General features: G+C 39.5%; 1 protein-coding gene across 1 annotated transcript in view; it reads left to right on the top strand.

The window, feature by feature from the left end:
* LOC122810768 (adhesion G protein-coupled receptor E3-like) overlaps window positions 1–23282 on the top strand; it is an 804089-nt gene that overhangs the window by 262157 nt on the left and 518650 nt on the right. Inside the window, exon 5 of the mRNA XM_044082329.1 lies at window positions 22271–22390. Coding sequence (XP_043938264.1) covers window positions 22271–22390 — 120 coding nt within the window. The remainder of the gene's footprint in view (window positions 1–22270; window positions 22391–23282) is intronic.

Below are 23282 nucleotides of genomic sequence, written 5' to 3'. Positions count from 1 at the left end.
TGCCGTAACATCACACAAAAGGTTATGGACTTCACATTTCTGAGTGTACCTATTTAGCATGTTGTCCATCATTGCACTACTACATTTGCTGCAGTTCTTAGATGGTTTGTGTTGCTACGCATATGTTATTATGAGGCTTCATGTTGGCCTAGCTGTCAAACCATCAAAGAGTGACATCTGGACAGGCCCATATATGACAGTCAGACAAAGGCACACACATGGGGACCGGGTGTTACTACTGTTCTTCCAAACATAGACAGTTGGAAGACCAGTTTGGTATTTGCTTGCTTTCTCTTATGGGTATGACATCTGCTTCCCCACTGTCTGCCACTGATGTTTTGACAAGACCCTTTCTTGTTTTGCAAATAGTTGGAAGGCAAATGCAATGTTAGGACAAGCAGAACAGATATACAAGGCATACTTGTGCTCCTTCTGTGACAACCTGTCATTCCAGGGGTATGGATGTTGGCCATTGACATGTTGTCAGTGCTGACACAGTAAGCTGGCAGCTTTTTATGACCTGGCAGTACAATGATCTTCAGGTACCTGCTGTTCTATTAGGCACCATACCTCCCAACTATTTAGAGCTAGACATCTGGACAAAGCCATAACTAATCTGTGGACAAAAGCCAACATATAGGGACCATTGTTAACTACTGGCTTTATAAACCTAGAAAGGTGATACAATAACAGCTTTTACATTAGCATGCATTTTCCTAAAGGTTATGAAGTCTGAAGCTACACTCTGTCATTGTTTTCTGACTTTAGTCTTTTGTGATTTGCCACTGATATGCCAGACAATCACAATTTCATGATAAAGAGACCATAAATATCTTTCAAATTATTCTTTCATATCAAAATTAGACTGTAATGATGCAAACCTCTGGGCATCCTGCAAAATGTCTGTACAGTTGCAGGATATGCTAGGCACTGTGTAAGTTACTCTGAGCTGTGTACTGTCTATATATGTGTGGCCCCCTGTCCCTGACTTGTCCAGCTTTCCTGCAGTAACAGTTTTTGACATCTGGGCAGTGTGTACAACTCCTACCATAGCTGTATTTGGCATGTAGAATAGTTGGCACTACAGTTCTTGGAACATGGACCCTGTCAATCACAGTACTGTACCTAGGCCACTAAGACATGACAGCCAGGAGTAAGTGCAGTCCACATACTGACAGTATTGACCACACATATACATAGCTCATTGACCCCTGCATATTGTGGACATGCAACAAGTTATCAAGTTGATTGGGACAGCCCTGGGAATGTGTGCTCTGCTGCTTATACCTTAAAAACATTACTGTTACCGCATTTGTATGGGAACATAGGTGTGGGGGGGCACACCTGTCAGCTGTCCACATTTGCACAGACTGTGCTGATGTTCCCTTTACATTTTAGCATAGTAGTGTGCCTGTCTTGGAGATTACAGGCATATCAATAAAGACCACAGGTTAGACTGTAATGGCAGACATTTGTGTTTCAGACCTCTCACCCTTCAGAGCCTTACTGCAACTGCAAGACCTGCTATGATATCACTCTGTAGGTCTGTATGGGAATATTTCCTCATTGTCCCCATTTGTGGGCCTTTGCCAGATATTTCTTCATGGTTTTCTATGGCTGACTTGCTGGGTGAGGCTGAGGGGTGAGTATGGGACCCCTACATTGACATCCATGCATGTGACCTATGACCTCCCCAGTTAGTTAGCCCCCCACATATACTGCAGTGAGATTTGTCACCTAGGGGACTACTGCATACTCTGGAGAAGACAGTATTGGGCGGACATTTCCTGTTGTCCCACATAGATGTCAGTTGTCTACTGCTATCCCGATAGGCAACCCCATTCCTTTGCATGCATGCAGAGATATTATAGCTATGCTACCACAACATATTACTCCATTCATTTATTGTTAAGAAGACTGACTTACCTTTTGCCCGCAGCAGTTGTGAGGATGGTGCTTGAGGGCTGGCTCTGTCAGATGCATGCAGTACACAGCCTATACATGGTAAGATACAGGTAGTGTGATGTGTGTGGCATCCATTTTACAGTGTGTGCAAGTCAGAGAGAGGTGTCAGTCCCTGGGTCCATACAGTGTCAGTGTGTGTGCTATGCATTGCCTCTTTGCCAAGGCTAGGGCATGCTGAGCATGCCTCTGTCTGCCTACAGTAGAAGTCTCAGGGGTTTCCTCCTCTGAGTCCCCCTGTGCCTGTGGGGGCCCTGGCAATGGTGGGGGGCTGTGTGGCCCTTCTCTGTGATGTTCCTGCTGCAGATGTTTCTGCAGGATCAAATTGTGTAGCATGGCACATACTATGAAAATGTGTGCACATGTGGCTGGAGAGTACTGCAGGGCTCCACCAGATATGTCAAGGCAGCGGAATTGTGACTTGAGCATCCCAAACACATGCTGTATAATGTTACTAGCTTGTGCGTGTGCCTCATTATGGCATTCTTCAGTGTTTGTGTGTGTGTGTGTGTGTGTGTGTGTGTGTGTGTGTGTGTGTGTGTGTGTGTGTGTGTGTGTGTGTGTGTGCATTTCTGATGGGTGTCATCATTCACAACTCCAGTGCATAGCCAGCTTCCTCCACCAGATGGCCATATGGGATGCCCCCCCTGGCAAATGCCTGGTACAGCTGTGAGGTATGCCAGATGTGGGACTCGTGATAACTACCAGGGCTGCCAGCACACACATTCTTGATAATTCCCTGGGCATTGCACGTGACCTGACAGTTGAAGGAGTGATAGCCCTTGCGGTTGACATAGACACTACCCTTTTCACCAGGTGGTGTCTTGATGTGGATGTGCATTCAGTCTATGCCACCCAGTACTTTTGGGTAGTCTTCTACATGGCGGAAGAGATGCATATTGCTGGTCCTCTCCTCATGGGTGCTGGGGAAATATATGAGCTCACCAGCATGTGTTCACATGACATCCAGAAACTGGTGGAGTACCCTGGATGCAGATGCCTCTGAGACCCCCATGATGTCCCCAGTAGGTCTTTAGAAGGTACCTGTAGATAGTATTCTTAAGACTACACATACTTTGGTTTCAACTGGGATAGGTTCCCCTCTGTTGGCTCTGGGTCTGAGGTGAGAGTAGCACAGCTCAGTGAGTTGCTGAAATAAGTCCCTGTCCACCCTGTAGTGCTCTAGTATCTCCAGATCATGTAGCCCCTGGTAGGTTACCCTGGGTCTGAACATTCTTCTCCTCCTCCTCAGTCTGGGACATTTATCAGCATTATGCTCCTCACCACTCTCAGTCTCTAGCACATACTGATGTATCAAAGCTGCACTCAACATGTTTTTCAGAGATGGGAGGAATCCCACAGAGACACAGAGAGAACATCCAAACTCCAAACATGCACTGGTCAGAGTCAGGATCGAACTTTGTACCTTGTGCATGGGAGGTGAAGACCTTGACCATTATGCCAACTGGTCTCATCAACAAGCCATACATAAAAAGGGATAAACTTAAGAAAGAAATTACCTTGATTAAATATGTAGATGGACACCCAGTACACCAGCACCATATTTGCATAGCTGTTGGCGCACATGGTGCCCATTGCAACCCCAGTCTGCTGCTGATATAACTTATCATTAAATATAAACACATTATTGCTCAAAATAATGTCAAGAAGTGAGCAGACAAGCTCTGTTTTATCAATACTATATCCTGAATGTTTCAATAAGAACAACTTAACATATTCTATGCCTACATCATTAGGGATAACAGTGAAGAGTGATGTGACATCCATAGTTACCAGTACACAGTTCTTAATATCTCAATTACTATACCATTCATAGAAACGTGTCAAACAATGCTTGATATCTATTAAAACTCTACCCTCTTTGTCCAGTACTGGACATAACATTTTTTCAGTGTATATGGACAGAGGTTCTGTCACCCATCCCCTACTCCAGACTATAGGTCTCATAGGTGGGTCTACTCTAGACTTGTACACTTTAGGTAGACCATAAATGATAGGGGTCATAGGGTATTCTACTAAAAATACTCATAAAGGGTTTTATCCAGGATGCCATCCATTAACAAGTCATATAAGTCAGAGTGCACCCTATTAATGTAAGTATCCACCTCGTAGTTGGCACATTAGCATAAGTCAAAGTATCAAATCAATCATGTAGGCATAGAATATTTTAAGTTCTTGTTGAAACATTCAGGATATAGTATTGATAAGATAGAGCTTGTCTGATCACTTCTTGACATCATTTTGAGCAATAATATGTTTATATTTAGTGATAAGCTATATCATCAGCAGACTGGGGTTGAAATAGATGCCATGTTTGCCAACAGCTATGCAAATATGGTGCTGGTGTACTGGGTGTTCATCTACATATTTAATCAGGGTAATTTTTTTCTTAAGTTTACCCCTTTTTGTGTATGGTTTGTTGACAATGTGTTTTTGTTTGGTCAGGCAATATGGAAACTTTATACAAATTTGTTGAGTACTTAATTCTTCAACTAGTTTTCTGAGATTTACTCTGACCTCTTCTTTTACATCTATTGATTTCCTGGATGTGTATGTAATGATTACTGAAAATGGGATAACTACCAGATTATATAAGAAACAGTGCAATAAGAATAAAGTTTTACTTCGTAACAGCATGAATCCAAATCATGTACACTGCAACTTGTGCAATTATATTCATAACAGTGATTCCTATGTACATCCAGTGAGTAAGAAGAGTTATATCTTTCATTTTTATGCAAATTACAGAAGTCAAAATCAAGTATTTTTGTCATTCTGTGTGAAATTTGAATCCTGCTATGAAGGTAAGACAAATAGATGTTTGAAAGACAGAATTAGAAAACATTTAAATGACATCAGGAAGAATAATGTTCGTAATGCACTGCATAAACATGTTCTAGAAAATGACACCATTCATACTTTCAAGTTTTTAGTTTTGGAATTACTTACTCCTAGTAGTAGAAGAGGTGATCTAAGGAATAAAACAAAATGTAAAGAGATGAAGTGGATTCTAGAATTACATGCAGATGGTAGGAAGAGACTTAATGGGACTGTCCCTTTAAGCCCAATTCTTAGATCATGTGACGTGGTGAGATAACCGTGTTTAAAAGATGGTTTGCTTGTAACAGTTTTTAGATCTGAAGAAGTGCCTGTTTAGAAAGGTGTGAAATTGCTTATATGTGTTTTAGCTTTGGTTTTATGGTTTTATTTTCCTTCTTTGAATAAAGTCCATGATTTATATAGCAAATGCTGTGGCTGACTGGTTGGATTTACTTCTGTTAGAAATATACAATTATTTGAATGTAGTACAAGTAAGTATATAATGTTTGAGATGAACAATTTTGAGTGTATGATACAAAACTAATAGTGAAAAGTGATTTCCATTAAAAAGGGTATAGAGAAAAATGTTGGAAAAAACAGTACTTGTAAAACTGTCAGCATGATAAAGATGTTAGTAGCACATCTTTAACCAAAGAAGAATTATTGTACCTCACTGCTAACTCTGTGGTATGTCCAATGTAGATTTAAGACATTATTGTGTAAAGGACCAGTATAAGGTATAAGGAACTAATTTAGAAGTCATTTTAATATTTTGAGACCTAAGCCTGCTCTAATGTAGGGTATTAATTACACAAAGTTGCAAGTGATATTGACAATCTTGAGGATGAAAATACATCTACATCATATGCTGGTTTAGATTTACTGGATGTGGAAAATTAAGTAATTGCTTGTCAAGAATTGTTTTTTGACTATCCATGAGTGACTCCTTTCACTGAAGAAGTCCAAAGTGCCTGAAAGTGATTCTGCTTTTCTGAAATTAGACCAGAATGAGTAAGAAAGTCACCTAAATGTTTGACATATTAACCAGATGTTATAAATGAAACAGCACTTGCTACTGCATCATTTGGATAATTTGATACCAGTTACCCTTCATGTTTCCATTACATATATGTCTTATTTATTTAGCAGAATAATGCTGTATATTCAATGGTTCTTACACTGGTGAGGGCATTGTAAAAGAGTGCTGACACATATTATAAAAGGTGACTACATGTATAGTTGGAAGATACATTTGATTAGTAATAAAGTGGCTACAGATGTATATTCTGGATTTGTTCACAATCTGATACAAAACAAAAGTTTCAAGTGGAAGGTGAGAATGAATAAAGTCAATCAGGAGGGATAGATTCCTGTCCCAGAGACTTCCCATACCCTGGAACAAGCTACCCATCTATGTCAAGCAAAGTTCCTCATTAGCACTCTTCAAGAAAAATCTCGATGAGTGGATGGGAAATAGGAAATACACCCCGGAGATCACTTCTGTGGCTCTGCTCGACAGTGGCACAGAAAAATAACTTTCTTGGGTGACATAAGCCAGGGAACCTTGTTGGCTAGGCTTACTTAGGCCCTTGGGCTGATAGCCTAGTACCTACCTACCTATGAACCTTTAAACAAGGAGCATACTTATTCTGAGTCAGAGCATAAAGTAAGTGTGCTGGTAATTAAGGTACAAGGAGAAGATGGTACAGCGTAATGGAACACTGTGCAAAGGTTATCAGATATGTCAAGGTAGGAGGATGAGTGGTAAAAGAAGGTAAGTGAAAGATGAAGCAATATGAAGAAAAATGTTATTCTTATGGATTTGACTATGTATTCATTGGCTGAAGTCATAAATTCAAAGCTTCAGGTCTGAGAGAGAAAGGAATATGACTGAGATTTAATTTCACCTGAAAGAGGATGGAATACTGGATTCCTTCTTCATAAACATTTAAAAGACTAGGAATGTTCTAAACAGCTCCATTACCAATCACACTACTGAATGATTTACAGTAGATGGAAAAACTGCTTAACTATCATGAGTAACTGGAACAGTTTCATAAATTAGATAAGTCAGTCACAGGTTCAACACATTATGGGAGGGGATTAAGGAATGAGCTCTTAAGATATGAGAAAGGTTAAAAAACACAAAAACAAGAGAAAGAGAAGACCAACATTATTGTGGAAAAATATTCTGTTAGCAATTAGAACTAAGCAAATGGAGCCATAGCTTTGGTTATTTGGCACATGGGACAGTTTGCCAAACTGGTGCCCCGAACTAAAACTTAAAGTTGCGTAGCAAAAAAAAAAAAAGAATAAAAATAAATAAATTAAATGGTGAAAACGTAAAAAAAAACCTTATGTACTCTGAAATGCTACAAATGCTATACTTAAAGAAGAAGAAGGAACAAACTGAAGTTTGGCACAGTGGCCTACAAGTTAGTGATGTTGCCTCACAGTGCTTGGGTTTCCTATTTGTTTCTCACTTGCAGTATACTATGCTCTTTGTGTGGAAATTGTATGTCATCCCCACATAAACATGGGTTTCTGACAGGTTCTCTGGTATCCTCTTATCAAAGATTTGCAGTTATGAGAGCTGGTGATCTTCCATATTATCCATCAATAGGTATGTGTATGTGGGTGTGCTTGCACACGTGTGTCTTGGGTGCGCACATGCATGTGTGTGTGTGTGTGTGTGTGTGTGTGTGTGTGTGTGTGTGTGTGTGTGTGTGTGTGTGTGTGTGTGTGTGTGTGTGTGTGTGTGTGTGTGTGTGTGTGTGTGTGTGTGTGTGTGTGTGTGTGTGTGGTGTGAGCACTGATTGACATTTCAGGCTGAGTATTCTACACAGTCAAATGATATCTGAGTAACTTACATTTTTCTTCTGTCATATTTTCTGTTAGTATTATTCATTTGTGATGTATTCTGCTTATTCAGGGAATAATCTAATTCTATATAGTACCAGGTATAAGCCCAATTTTTAAGAACCTCAGTGCTTGAAATTATAAAGCAAAGCTTCAAAATGCCATTTATACTACAGGACCAATATTTGTGAGGCACTTCAGAATGCAGCTGAGAAGTGGAGCCACTAAGTCAGTCTAATTAGAGAATGTAGCTACCACCATTTCCTGTCTATTCTGATACATTTCCCACTTGCAAAATTGTGCTACTGCTATAAATGTCCTCAGAAGTAGCCTCTTGTTGCTTTGTAATAAAACAGAATGACAGATTTTATTGTGCAAGTCAATTCTTACATGAAAATGTACACAACTCCACATGTTATTATTAACACTCCATACTAAGAAAGTTCATTTTGATTTAAGCAATGGCAGCAGTCTGCATATAGGGTTTTATAGACTGCTGTACTACTATGTATAGTACGTTGTACAGACAGTGAAAGTTGGAAATAAATAACTTTATTCATTCCTTTGTAGATAGCTACCTCCATGTATAATTTCACCCCACAACATAATCCAGAAGGACAAAGTCACACTTCATTGAGTGGGTGGTGTAAGAAATCTTACGTCATTCTCCTGTGGTCATCATTAGTGCAGTATTCTTATTGTCTCTGTATCAAGCAGTACAGATAACAGGGAATTTCACTGGTCAGTCCCCCATGGACACTTCAGATTTTCTATAAGTCTTTGTATGAACTTAGGAGGAAAATGTTTAGGTCGTCCCCATTTTTGGAACATGCCTGCTATGGTAAGTGAGACCTATCTGCCCCAACCTTCATCAGACCCTAATGCCCCAGCCCGTCTTTCTATCCTAAGCTATATAGAGTTATATATCCGTGACTCAGATCCATGATGGCTGCATTCATGCAATACAGTCCCATCAAATTACATGTGAAAACACCTTGTATAAGTACTACCATATCACACAAGGCTAATAACTTGTTGATCTATTACTCGCTTGGTGAGTTTTGTGTTCCACAAACAGTGTGTGCAACTACTTATCAGTATCCAAATTCAGGAATTGGTCTCTATTGTACTCTTACCATTTCATTCCAAAACATTAGAGGCTTCATAATGTGGTACAACACATACCTTATTACCCAAAATATTTTCTCCATTTATACCCTAATAAGCACTGTAAGGCAAAAAAACAAATCTAGTAATTACATCTCTAACATTTCACAATCCACTACTGCCTAGTGGCATTCAAAAAACTGATAAACTTCAAAATATATGTGTATCCAATGGACCTATGAACATTAAATTATCTAAACCTTAGGTATCAAAATTGCCTCCATTAATGCAGAAAATCATTCACAACAGATCTGACATAATACATACTTGCCTCTTGATTTGACGTCTGACATCCCTTTAGTTTTGGAAAAATGCCTAAAACTAGCAGGCAAGGATAAAAACTTTACTATATCTAGTTAAACTATCAAGAGTGCGGACAGAAGCCACAAATGTGCTGGAGGGGTTATAGTTTTCTATCGTGACTAATTTGTATGTTTCCTGTTGGACAACACACTTTCATTCTTACCATTCAGAATGTTTTCAGAATTGCTTGGAGTAGCATGGAGGCATGTCCCTCTTGGAAAGAGTCCATCAGTGTTTGACGAATCATTTCACTGGTTTTCATATATCAGTTTAGTTCTGAGAAAGACTAAAATATTTATAAGAAGCACTGTAGAGATGGATTTTGGCAACTCTTCTGTACTCCTCTGTGAAGCAGCTTTTTACTTCAATTGCATTTTTAATTCAAAGCTTAACATGGTTGGTCTGTTCTATAAATCTGCCAAAGGTTACTTCCAAAAATGAAAACCGTGATGACAGCAAGAGATCACCTTTGATACATTTTCAGGCCAACAAATGATAATTTGTTTCAAGTCAATTTCAGATTAATTCATAATCAAGTCAGAAATGACTATCATTGGTAACAAAAAGCTGTTCTTTCAAAGCTAAAGGTACCTTCCTACCACCTGGGCCACAGCACTAAATCATCGTCTTACCATCATCTCAGTGATGCTGCTATCACTAATATGTTAGAAACCCCCTCCTACCATCTGGGCCACAGTGCTACATCATCATCTTACCATCATCTCAGTGACTCTGATATCGCTAATATGTCAGAAACCCCCTCCTACCATTTGGGCCACAGCACTACATCATCATCTTACCATTGCCTCAATGACTCTGATATTGCTAATATGTTAGAAACCCCCTCCTACCATTTGGGCGACACTGCTACGTCATCATCTTACCATCATCTCAGTGACTTTGATATCACTAATATGTTAGAAACCCCTTCCTACCATCTGGGCCACAGTGCTACATCATCATCTTACAATCATCTCAGTGACTCTGATACCGCTAATATGTTAGAAACCCCCCCGGGGCCACAACACTATGTCATCATCTTACCATCATCTCATTGATGATGATATTGCTAATATGTTAGAAACCCCTTCCTACCATCTGGGCCACAGCACTATGTCATCATCTTACCATCATCTCAGTGACTCTGATATCGCTAATATGTTAGAGACCCCTTCCTACCATCTGGGCCATGGCTGTACGTCATCTTCCCATCATCTCAGTGACTCTGATATTGCTAATATGTTAGAAACCCCTTACTACCATTTGGGCCATGGCCTTACATCATCATCTTACCATCATCTCAGTGACTCTGATATCGCTAATATGTTAGAAACTCCTTCCTACCATCTGGGCCATGGCCCTATGTCATCATCTTACCATCATCTCAGTGACTCTAATATTGCTAATATGCTTGAAACCCTTGTACAGTCCCATCAAAAACTAATTTCAGATAAATATACTGAAAGTTTTAAACTCCTGTCTGTCGATACTTCCATTATATTTATTATTTACATATTATCAGTCAGCACTGACCCTGAATAACTAATCATGATCACCATCCAGGGATAAATGACCTTCTGAATTTCCACAAATTGTTACTAGAAGTATTTCCTATACTTATGGTCCTTGGGAACCATCTGCATCAACAGCTGTTAAATGATTCTAATTTCTTTTCCAGTACAGATCATGAGACACAGCATAATAGTGGTACTTATACTGCACTCCTGTATATAACTGAATTAATTTCATCATACAGGGACAAGGCAGATGAATAGCCAAATACTTCTTGACCTTTCCATGGCTTTTCAAATGGCTAATCATTCAAAGCTTTTACAGACCATACAGTGTTTAGCACTAACATATAAAACATCAAGGTCATGCTCTATTACCTTATAGAATACAAATTGTTAGAATCCCTACCACACGTTCCTCATTCCACGTGATGCAGGTATATACTGCAAGGTTCTGTCCTAGGTCCTTTGATGTTCACAAACATTGTGAATGAAATGGTGAATCAGTGTGGTAATGTCAGAGTTGTTTAGTAAGTAGATAAATATGCCATTGTTCTATTATATTACAGCTATTAAAGGTAAACTGCGTACTTCCACACATTCCAAAACAGGGTCATCAATCTAAGACTGCACCTCAGTGCAGATAAAGTGAACTCATTCTCTGCTATTCCTTCCTGTATCCACCAAGTTAAGTGATAATTGTGTTATGAGCTGAAACTCAGACTGTGCCCCAGATTACCAGCGCTAAGTTAGTCATTCAGACAGTGGAAAATCTGGCAGGGTAAGATAGTCAGAGTGACTGGATGGATGTCAGCCTACTCATTCCAGAAGGGTTGTGGATTAATAATTCCTGTCTGTCCATTGCCACCATGCAAATGAAGTCTTGTGTCAGCATCAGAATTAACCTCCCTTTTTACCATTTTGTACATGTAGTCATTTAGCATTACCAGTGACTGTTATGTACAGTCATTGTATACACTGCTGGGTAGCTAGCCCTGCTGCTTGTATAGTACCCAAAAGGTAAGGACAATGCCACTGATGGTAATACTCAGTGTGTATGTATGTGTGTGTGAAATTAGGAACACAAAGGGGAAGGACATTGTAGGTCCTAGCAGTGATGCAAGTGCTTATGTCAGCTGCTGCATGGTAGGCTTAGGGCCACTTACCAGAAATGTCTTATAGATGCTAGAATGATAGTCACTGCACATGGCTTATACCCCAGGGGAATTACTGAAGCTAGAATTGGGATTTACTTTGTAGGAAATGAATGAGCCAATTAACCGGTATGAGAGCTGATGGTAAGCAGGCACTGGTAAAAAAAAGATAATTCTGTCTTTAGTATTACAACCAAGAATCACTGTTAACTTTGATCCATGGAATAGTCTCAGGAGAAGTTTGTAAAACTATCTGTTTGTATCATTGGCATCATATTCAGGTTTGAATCACACTTAATTAGCATTGTCACTTGAACAAATCCAAAGCTATAAAGCTTTTTATAGGAAGGCCATATTTTTGCATGATACTGCTTAAGAAACAACTGCCATTTTTTCTCCTTTCATTTTTTTTACACGCAACCTGTGGATGAATTTATCACCATCCCTGCATAAAATGGAGCATGCTTTCAAACAATACTACATTACTCAGTAGGTTAGCACAGCAATACTTTTTCTGTGGGCCACTTTGCTTGTCCTAGGTTAGCTGGAATGGTTTGAATTTGATCACTATCTTACATCTGTACATGTTTTCATCAAACATACACTGCTCCATTCAAACAATGGCCCCTTCCTATCTAAAACAATAAACTGAATGCAAACTCATCAAGATCTCTGCACATCCACTAGTAGGTCTATTACAAAAGCAAAATTTTGTAAATACATATTCAGCCTCTTTTACAGTAAATACTTTGACAAACTCTTATTCAGCCTTAGGAATATGCCAGAAAAAAACACAATTCAAGAATGAAATGAAAAAAAAAAATTATTGTGACTACAGCCCAGATGACCCGAGTTTGATTACTGGCTCAGGTGCATGAAAGCACAGATAGGATACATATCCAAAACCACAGATAAAAAGCAAAAACTAAAAAATCCACAATGAATGCCAACAAGCCAATAAAATAAAAAGTTTAATTAATATTGAGCACACTAAAACAGACAGTTCTCTGGCACCTTGGTAAACAGGCCTTTTAGGAGATAACAAACACAAGAGCTGGTATCAATAAATACTACTAACAATTAACAACAATTATCCAATAAAAAAACAATTATTCAAAAAAAAATTTTACAAGAGAGATTTCCAGCAACATTCCTTATTAAAACCAGTAGGTGTCACAGTCCCATATTTTAAAATAAAAATTGTTTTTTTATATACCAATTTGCTCTTCAAAAGGGTTACATTCTCAGCTGAAATATGTTCTAAAACACAGCCTCTTAAGTCTGTATAAATCCCCCCATGAACAGTATTAAAATGAGATGCTACTGGACTTTCATACTTATTATTCCTGATGTCTCTTATCTGTTCCTGCAGCCTTATCTTAAAGGACCTCTTACTTTCACCAATATAAAAAAGGCTGCAGGAACATGTCAGAGCATAAACTACCCCTTCTGTATTACATGAATGTTCCGCTATCAGTTTAAATCTAACACCATTAATACTATCAAAGGATCTAACCACATGATGGCATATAGAACAACCACCACAAGCCCACATTCCAGAATTACATATTTTTTGTTATATCCCACTTTAGGTACACAACATTTGTTATGAACCAACATATCTTTTACACTTTGTCTCCGCTTCAAAGACCTCAAAGGGGTGTGCCATAAATTCTTAACACAACTTTTTCCTCTTAAAAGAAAGGGCCAGTAATATTTAATAATACCAACTATCTCACAAGTCAATAAATTAAACACAATTACAAAATAAACCTTTTTACCTACCATTCCTACAAAAATAATTATAATTATCCACCTCTAGTTTTCTATCATACATATCCTTACCTAAACAATCCAGCTGACACAATCTTTCAAGGGCATTAATAATAACCTTTATACTGTACCCCCTCTGTTTAAACATAATACAAGTTTGACTAGTTTCCTGTTCCAAAACTTTCTTATCACTACACAATCTACTAACTCTCAACATCTCACCATATGGTAAAGCATTCAACAGGTGGGATAGGTGACAACTTTGACCATCTAAAAACTGCCATCCATTAAATTTCCTATGTACCCTAGTGCTTATACTACCATCATCATGGCCTTCTAAAACTACATCCAGGAATGTAACTGACTTTCCCCTCTGTAAACCATCAAACTCAAACCCAAAACAATTATGTATTTCACGTACAAAAGCCCCTACTAATGACTCACCCTCTCTACACAAAAAAAAAATTAAATCATCAATAAATCTATAGTAAATATAACATGCTGTTCTGAACTGTTTGGAAGTTTCTAGAATGCCAGTGCTTGCTTGGGCTAAAGGGAAGTCTCTGTGTTCACCAGTGGGAGTGGTTAACACTGAACAGCCTGCCTGTCCCTGGAGGAGTGGTTACTACCTAGAAGCTGTAGTTTTATTGGCCATTTTGGGTCAATTCTAAACTCCTTGATCTCTCTCTCTTAAAACCCTACAACTCTCTTTTTGAGCGGTTTTGCGCACTGAGCAGCGTCGGGCAGCGCCGCCTAAACATATTTAAACTATTCCAGGCTCCACAAAGTCTGCTCTTCAGTTTTTCCCTTAGAACTGTTCAAACTCTCAAAGTAATCACTCTATTCTCTTTCTAAAGCCCTGCACTTGCTCAGCTCTTATAAGGAAACACTAACTAACTAAAGCACTACACCCTCCTTGACTTCTCATAAGTATTAGACTCCCAATTGGTCCTTCCTGATCAAGTGAAAAATCAGTTCCCTTCCCTAATCTGATCAGTAAAAAAACTGTTCCCTGTACTAATCTGGTATGTCCAAGGGTCAGTTTCAAGGTTACTCTCCAGTCCAGCTGGTGAATCTGGGAATTTTGGGGCAATGTTACAATTGCCTTATGTACACAGACAAACCTCTCCTCCTTCCAACAAACTCTAATACATGTGAGAGATGCAGTTACACAGCCAGACTGGAGGCAGAGCTCTCTCAACCCAAGACTGGCACAGTCAGTCAGGAGGAAAAGGTAACCACCCACACCACAAATCCAGTCTCACACAGACCTATTGCATCTGCATACCCAACACATAAACACACAAAAACATACTCGGAGGCTCTAAATAAAAATCTGCCTAAACAGCAAAGACCTCCTAAGCAGATATCCAAGCAACAGCCACCCCTCAACAATACCCACAAATCACATATCTCACAAAATCAGTGTGCCTCACAGTCGCAGCCCTTAAGGCCAAACAACACACCAAATACACTTGTTATAGGAGACTCTATTGTCCAGCACACTGACGTCCCGCTCACCAGACTGAACAAGGAGAAGGTCACTGTAAGCTGCCTGTTGGGTGCCAGGATCTGCCACATAACGCAAGCACTCAGGTCACTCCAAAGCAAGTACAAGTATGACTCCGTCATTGTCCATGCTGGTGTGAATGACCTGAGATGTACCTCCCTGGACTACATGAAAAGAGACATAGAGGAGCTCTCTGACCATGTAGCCCAGGCTGGTATGACCCTGACCTTGAGTAGCATCTTGCCCTCACCAAGAATGATGCCACAGTATAAAGACAAAATGATCAGTTTCAACAATTGGCTAAAGTATTGGTGTCATTCAAAGGGGATCCAGTGTCTGTCAGCCTGGGATGACATGCTCGACAAGCCACGTTGCTTCGCTAGGGTTGGCTTGCACCTGTCACCCTTAGGCTTTCGTATACTGGCCAAGGCTCTTGCCACCCCCATAGTGCCTTTTTAGGCAAGGCTCAAAGGACAAACCCACCTCCATAGACAACCCAAGGATAAAAAAACTAAAGGTAATGCTACTCAATGCCAGAAGTCTAAACCTCAAGATGCACGCACTCGAGGGTCTCCTCAGTATGGAGAAAATCGATGTCTGTGCAGTAACAGAAACCTGGTTCAAGGCTCCTGAGAGCACCCCAGCACTACCAGGTTATAACTCATACCATGCATTTTGGCCCCAAAACTCGGACCGAAGCACAAAAGGAGGGGGAGTATCTATATTCATCAAAGATACCTACACCTCCAGGTTAGTGGCACTGCATGAAGCATCGGAAATCATCCATGTGCAACTAACAGCGGGCAAAACTGCCTTTCAGTTTGTAGCCTGCTACAGAACACCCTCCCTATTACAGGAACCCCACTTGGCATTCCTGAGAACACTGGAGAATATGAAGGTCTCTCCAAACACTATGTTATTGGGTGACTTCAACTACCCAAACATTGACTGGGAAAACTACTCAAGCCCAAACACCCTCGCCCAATGGTTCCTTGAATTTATAAACTCTAACGCAATGGAACAACTGGTCACCACTCCCACAAGAGGGAACAACATATTGGACCTGGTCATAACCAACATGGGGACTCTATGTTCCACACCAGAGGTAAACCCCTCATTGGTAAGATCAGACCATAAACAAATTTCCCTGGACATCCATATCCCACCCCCACCCCCAGCCAAGGAAATCACTGTAAAGAATTTCTCAAAAGCCAACTTTTCACTTCTCAAGACTAAGGTGGAATCCTTCAAAGCCCCTGGGCCAGAGGATAATACAGCCCAATCCACAGAATCCTTTACAAATGCATTCTATGAGCACCTGCAGGAATGCATGGATTGTGCTATCCCAAATAAAACCAAGACTCACTCCTCCAAAAACAGGAGACCGGTCTGGTGGACCCCGGCCATAAATAAGCTATACAACAGAAGGAGGAAGCTACTACATGACAGAGCAAAATCCCAAAAAGGGAAGGCATCTCTGATCAGTATTAGCATGAAACTTCGATCCCTCATAAAATCATCAAAGGCCAGTTTCGAAAGAAAAATTGCCCTAGACACTAAAGATAATCACAAGGCCTTCTTTAGTTATGTCAGGAACATGGGCGGAAACTCACAGATATGCTCTGAATTGTTGCATAACGGTACAAAATATACCAAACCTACAGACATAGCCAACATCCTGGCAGACAGATTCAGTGCAAACTTCTCCCCTCCCCCAAAGGAGCAAATGCCTATCCCAACTGAATGTAACCTCCCTGACATCACAGATGCACAGGTGAAAGCTGCCCTCTCCAAAGCAAAAAACACAGCATCTATGGGACCGGACGGTATCCCAGGCTGTGTCCTATATGATCTCCAAGAAGAACTGAATCCTCACATTAAGTCACTGTTCAAACTTAGCCTTACTACAGGATATGTACCCAAAGAATGGCATACAGCTACAGTGGTCCCACTCCACAAAGGTGGTGCCACAACAGACCCCGGAAACTATCACCCCATAAGCCTGACTAGTCTGATCTGTAAAGCTATGGAGCATATCATCATGGAACTCATAAGCAAAGACATTGGGAGCCTCCAGACACTGGACCCTTCCCAATTCAGCTTTGTTAAGGGCAGATCTTGCCTCTTTAACCTAGTTGATTTCTTTGAAACAGTTACCAAAGCCATAGATGAGGGCAAGGTAGTCCACACAGCCTACCTGGACCTCGCAAAAGCCTTCGACACAATACCCCACTCGGGCATCATAAATAATCTTACCAGCTTAAATATCAACCCCTATATCACAAGATGGGTTGCAAACTGGCTCAGAGATAGAACCCACATGGTCAGAATCGCAGGTGCCATGTCCGAATCCAAACCAGTTACAAGTGGCGTCCCACAGGGCTCAGTTCTGGGACCTCTCTTGTTCGGTATATACTTCTCTGAGGTTCAGGCTAACATGGGGGGATTATGGCTGACAAAGTTCGCAGATGACTGCAAACTGGGGGCCATAATTGAATCTCCAGCTGACACAAGCATCCCCCAAAAGGGTCTCACAGAGACGGATGCTTGGTGCCAGAGCCACGGCCTCAAGCTAAATGCTAAAAAGTGCATAGTCATCCCCTTTGGGAAAAACAAGGTGCCCACAAATTACCACATAGGTAGTAATCCATTAAGTACGGGAGAAGTAATTAGAGATTTGGGGACCAGCGTAGATAGTAATCTCTCCTTTGATAATCATGTTGCCAAAGTGGTTGGAAAGACCTTCTATATAGCCCACCTTATCACAAAAGGGTTCGCATCTAGATGAAGAGAGGTCATTGTGCCCCTCTACTCGTCACTCATCAGGCCCATAATTTAATACAATGCCCCTTTTGGGATGTACCTTACCCGACACCTGCAGCAACTGGAGAGACCCCTAAAGTACCTCACCAAGAGGATCATAGGCTACAAACAGATGTCCTATGCAGCTCGACTAAAGAAACTCCAGCTCTACTCAGTTGCTTACCAGCTACTCAGAGGCAATCTATGCCTGACGTACAAAGCCATGTCAAACCCAGAATTAATGGACATGCTCCACCTCAAAAAATCCAAGTCCCTTAGAGCTACACACTCCAGGGACCTAAACCTCAGCACAAAAATAAATAGGACATGCTGGAGGGACAGATTCATTTCCCAGAGGCTCCCCTCACTCTGGAATAGAATCCCAGTTCATGTTAGACATAGCCCCTCGCTGACCCTCTTCAAGCAAAATTTGGACGCGTGGATGGGAAATCGCAAATTCACCCCTGGGATCTCTCCTGTGTCCCTGCTAGACAGAGGCACCGTAAACTAATCTTAAAAAGGGTACCTTCTGTGACCTACTTTACAGAGGCACAGTAGGCTAATCTAATAGGGAGGCGGGAGCCAAATACACTCTGGCTAGGCTTATAAATGCCCTAGGGCAGATAGCCTAGTATCTACCTATGAACCTATGAACCTATGCTTCTTAAAAAAATGCAACGTATATAAAAAAAAATCTGTCTCAAACAATCCCATTAATATGTCCGCATATATGGGAGCAAATGGAACTTCCATGGCAGTACCCTGAACCTGTTGTTAAATCACCTGATTAAATTCATAAAAAATATTAACAAAACTAAAATAAGTCAAGTCAATAACATAATTTACTACAGGACTATCTCCCAAAAAGAACCTACATACTTCCAGGCCTACATAGTGTTTTATATTTGTATACAAACTTTTAACATCTAATGTTATCCAATAAAAATAATTTTCCCGAACTACAAACTTGATTTTTTCCAAAAAATCAAATTAATCTTTTACATACAAATCTAGCTTCACCACAAAGTTCACCAAATTTGAATGTAACATTGCCCCCACATTATGTAAAAAATAATTATTTGCAGCTAGTATAGGTAGACCTGGGGGGATACTAAACTCTTATGGATTTTTAGAAGGCAGTAAAACCTAGTTAAAGTACAACCATCCACATTAAATTTTACTTCCAACTCCTGTTTAGACAAATATCCTAACCTGTGTCCTTTCTCCAAAAGCTCCCTAAAATTAATTAGAGCTTGCTGGTATTCCAAAAAACTGGAAACCTTATAAACTTCTTCATTACTCAGATGATCCATACACATTTTCAGATACTGTAAATAATGCAGCACCACAATTGTATTGCCCTTATCAGAGGGCTTTATTACTAATTCCTGCCATTTACTCATATCCTGTAATGCCCTCCATTCCTGTTTAGTCAAATTATAACTCATTCCCTTTTTATTTTTCAAAAAGTTCTGAAAGGCATTATCTACCACAAAATTAATCATGGAGGAAAACTGTTGTATTCTCTCATGCATAAATGGGGGAATAAATTTACTCTTAACGGGCACTTTTGACGTATCTAACAAACAATACGCATTGACATCATTATTAATTGAAGAATTGCATGATTGAAAGGAATCATGGGTAAAAAAAAACTTCATCACTTTTCCTGTCCAAGGCAACAAAAGTAACATTAGAAAAAACATTATTATCTACATCAAAAAATTTAACAGATGAAGCTTTCTAACAAGCTGAAATATTTCCATTTGGATTACATGCTTCCTTGGCAGTACAGTGGGCACACATTTCAAACTACATTGTAAAACAGACATTTCAATTTCACTTAAAACAGGACCAGATAGATTAAGTACAAAATCATCACAATTTTCAATAACAACAGCTTCTTTTAAGGATGACAAAACATGATATGTATCAATACTAAGTCCTTTTATTATAGTTGTCATACCTTGCATATTGTCCATCTCTGCTACCCTCTGAATGAGCTCTTTTCCACCCATAGTCACTATCATTTTGTTGATTCTGAAAATTATTCCTTAAATAACCTGACTGTTGTGGTGGTGATAAAGGGAGATATGCATTCTCCTCATCTTCTGATTCCTCCATGCATTCTCCTCACCTTCTGATTCCCCCTCACCTTCTGATTCCCCCATAATTACCTATTACTTCCAATGAAGGAAAGGAACACTCAGTTTAGAGTTGCCCATACCAGAAGAATGCCTGCTTTCCTTATGTCAAGTTTGATTGATTGAGCTCTTAAAGGCAAAACTGGCATTATAATCTCAAATGTCTCATTCAAGTTTGTTAATTTTTCTTTTTATAGTTTCACTAGATACTTATTCTAGTTTCATATTGAAACTGCATAACACCTGCTCAAATCGCCTAACACCAAGGATACATATATGTGTCCTGATGGGAAGGTTGGTGGTCCCAGCCAGCTTGATCTGCTGCTCTATTGACACAGCTTCTACTGGAGTGTGGGTCTGTGTCAGAATATAGGGAAATGGTGCAGGGAGGACATGGATGTGACCAAAGTCAGTGACAGTAGTCCTTGTCAGTGCATGTGGAGTGGCACATGTGCAGACAAAAGGATACTTTTTTTTTTTACTTTGCCATGTTTCTGTCTACATCTGGAGATGATCTTCCTGGGATTCCACTGCAAATGAGACTTCTTGTTAGACTGTCCCAGACAATGAATAAGTAAATTAATAAATATATCAGCATCCCCTGGGCTTTCTTTTTACTGATATACTGAGCAAGTGCTACTGAAATGAATATAACCTACTGAAGAGAGAAGAGCCACAAAGTTCATAGCAATTTAGTACTGCACATAGGTCATTACCACTTCCTGTATAACAGGCACCATTTGAATGTTATTATGGACGCAAGTCTTTATGTGTGGTATCATTGTGTAACTGTGTTCAAGGTCATGATGCTATTTCCTATAGAGAAAACAGACCATCCTTGCATTTTGGGAGTAGCTACATCACACTGGTACTGCAGCAGTGATAATGGCAGGCTGGACAAATACAATGTTTACATTTTTATGTGCTCACTTACTATGTGAAAATGTATAGGTATACAGCAGTGTATTCATAGGCCTGGCTTCAAAATGTATATAGCAGTATATGTAATAGCTATGTGTTATCATTTCTTTGTTAAGTTGTATGCTTTTGGAGATCAGCTTACAGTTAGAGCAGCTTTATATTCCTCAGAAAGTATTATAGTATTTGATAAAATAAGATCATTTAGACAGTATATTAACAAAAGGTACTAGATTCAACACATTACATTAGCATCATCAGGCTGAAATTCAAGACAATAAGCAAAATGTTTTTCAGTATGAGCATGCCTTATGGACAATATATTTATAACTCAAAGCTTTAAAAGAGTAAATGTGTAATACAATGTCAGGTTAGTATTTCCAGTTGATGTCATTGGTTCATTTATTTTGATTATTTGTTGTTGCTTCTTACAGTCTGAAGATTCCACAGTAACATGACAAAACCAATTAACTGATGCGTGCCTATTTAGTATTTGTTTTTCTTTTTTGTACATGAATTTGCCACTGTAACCAATACATTATCACAGGTTGTTGTGTTTAATACCTCATTGTGGAAGAGCACCATGAGATGAAGCAATTGCTGGTTTTGCCCGTCTATCTTTATACTTATAATGGATGGCAGCATGTACCCACCTGTAGCCTGACTAGGGGATAATGCCTCTTAGAAGGATGTAATTGTGTTACAGTGCTGCATTAGGTGACCGTCTTTGAATTTCATTAGCAGAACAGTTCAGTTACTACTGATCATATGCATAGTTTGTGCACACTGTGGGCACAGCCTGCCCACTCTGGCCCCAGTCCTGCTACACTGTTTGTTGTGATTCAAGGTTGCACTTTTTCTTCTCAGTTACTGAAGTACTAGCTCTAGAAACTGTATAAAAACATGTTTTTAACCCATTTTTAATTGTTAAAAAGGTAAAAATGACCCACAAGGGCAGTTAGCCTCGTACTAATCTATGAACCTATGAAGTGGAATGGAGTAGTACAAGACCTTTTTCAGCCATCATCCAGACCACTGACATAGAATAAATTAAATAGATATATAGATGGATAGAAAGACATAGATAGATAAGTAGATAGATAGATAGATAGATATAGACAGACTGAAAATATAGAACACTTGAAATTATTTTCTTCTCTAAAGAACTTGTCATTATGTAGTTTTTTTCTTCTTCTGACCACTGTGCTTATTTGATTTCATAAGTGAGTATAGCCAATAATGAAATCAAACAACAAATGTTATTTTAGGAAAGATTTTTGAAGAAAAAGTGCTTAAATAAATATGTTTATATGGTTCCTTTTGTAGTTATTGTTGCCTATTCAGTGCCACGTAGTAGCAGCAATGTTGAAAAATGGCTTACACTAAAAGCAGGAGAAACTACAATGAATATTAAGAAGAAAACAGTCATTACTGGGACCAAACCAGGTAAGAATGACAATTATCAGTTAATATATTTATGTCTTCTTTGTTTTCCTGAAATTTGCATGACTTCTTCCTTACCTACATAATAAATAGGGGCTATAGTAGACAAAAAGGTTAGTTTCATGTATTTGACTACCATCATGTGTTTTTTTAACATGCAGTCTTTATTCTTTCAGATAGTATCCATTAATGCACAGTATATGTGAATCATATCATAGGGTAGTGATGTGGCAGTAATGAGTATGTTCTAAATAGTATAAAAGTAGAAAAGATGGCATAGATTGTGAATTTTAGGCATTTAGAATGCATCTAAATCATTGATTTAGATTTCTGAATATTACCATTTTATAATTTGATGGCAATTTTCATCACTTTGCATTATATGTTAATAGTGACAATCCTAGAGCTGTGAAGCTTTTAGTATCTCTAGATGTTCATAGGTTCATAGGTTCATAGGTTCATACTAGGCTATCTGCCCAAGGGCATTTATAAGCCTAGCCCATAGTTATGTGGCTTTCGCCACCCCTTTAGTTTGAATAAAAACTATGCCTATCATTTTGCTGTGCCTCTGTCAAGCAGTGACGCTGAAGTAATCCCTGGGGTATATCTGCAATCTCCCATCCATTGGTCAAGATTCCTCTTGAACAAGACCAGAGAGGTGCTCTGCCTCACATGTACCGGGATTTTGTTCCACAGCATAGGGAGTCTCTGGGTGATGAATCTGTCCCTCCAGCACGTTCTATTTATAACCGTGTCAAGGTTTAAGTCTCCCGCCCTTGTGGTTCTGAGGGATCTAGATTTTTTGAGGTGAAGCATATTCATCAAATCTGGGTTTGACATGGCCTTATATGTCAGGCACAGGTCACCTCTGAGCAAGCGGTATGAGACTGAATAG

The sequence above is a fragment of the Protopterus annectens genome, chromosome 9.part0 (assembly GCF_019279795.1).
Source record: "Protopterus annectens isolate FY-2018-M chromosome 9.part0, PAN1.0, whole genome shotgun sequence".
Taxonomy (NCBI): Eukaryota; Metazoa; Chordata; order Ceratodontiformes; family Protopteridae; genus Protopterus; species Protopterus annectens.
This window is presented reverse-complemented; position numbering and strand designations above follow the sequence as displayed.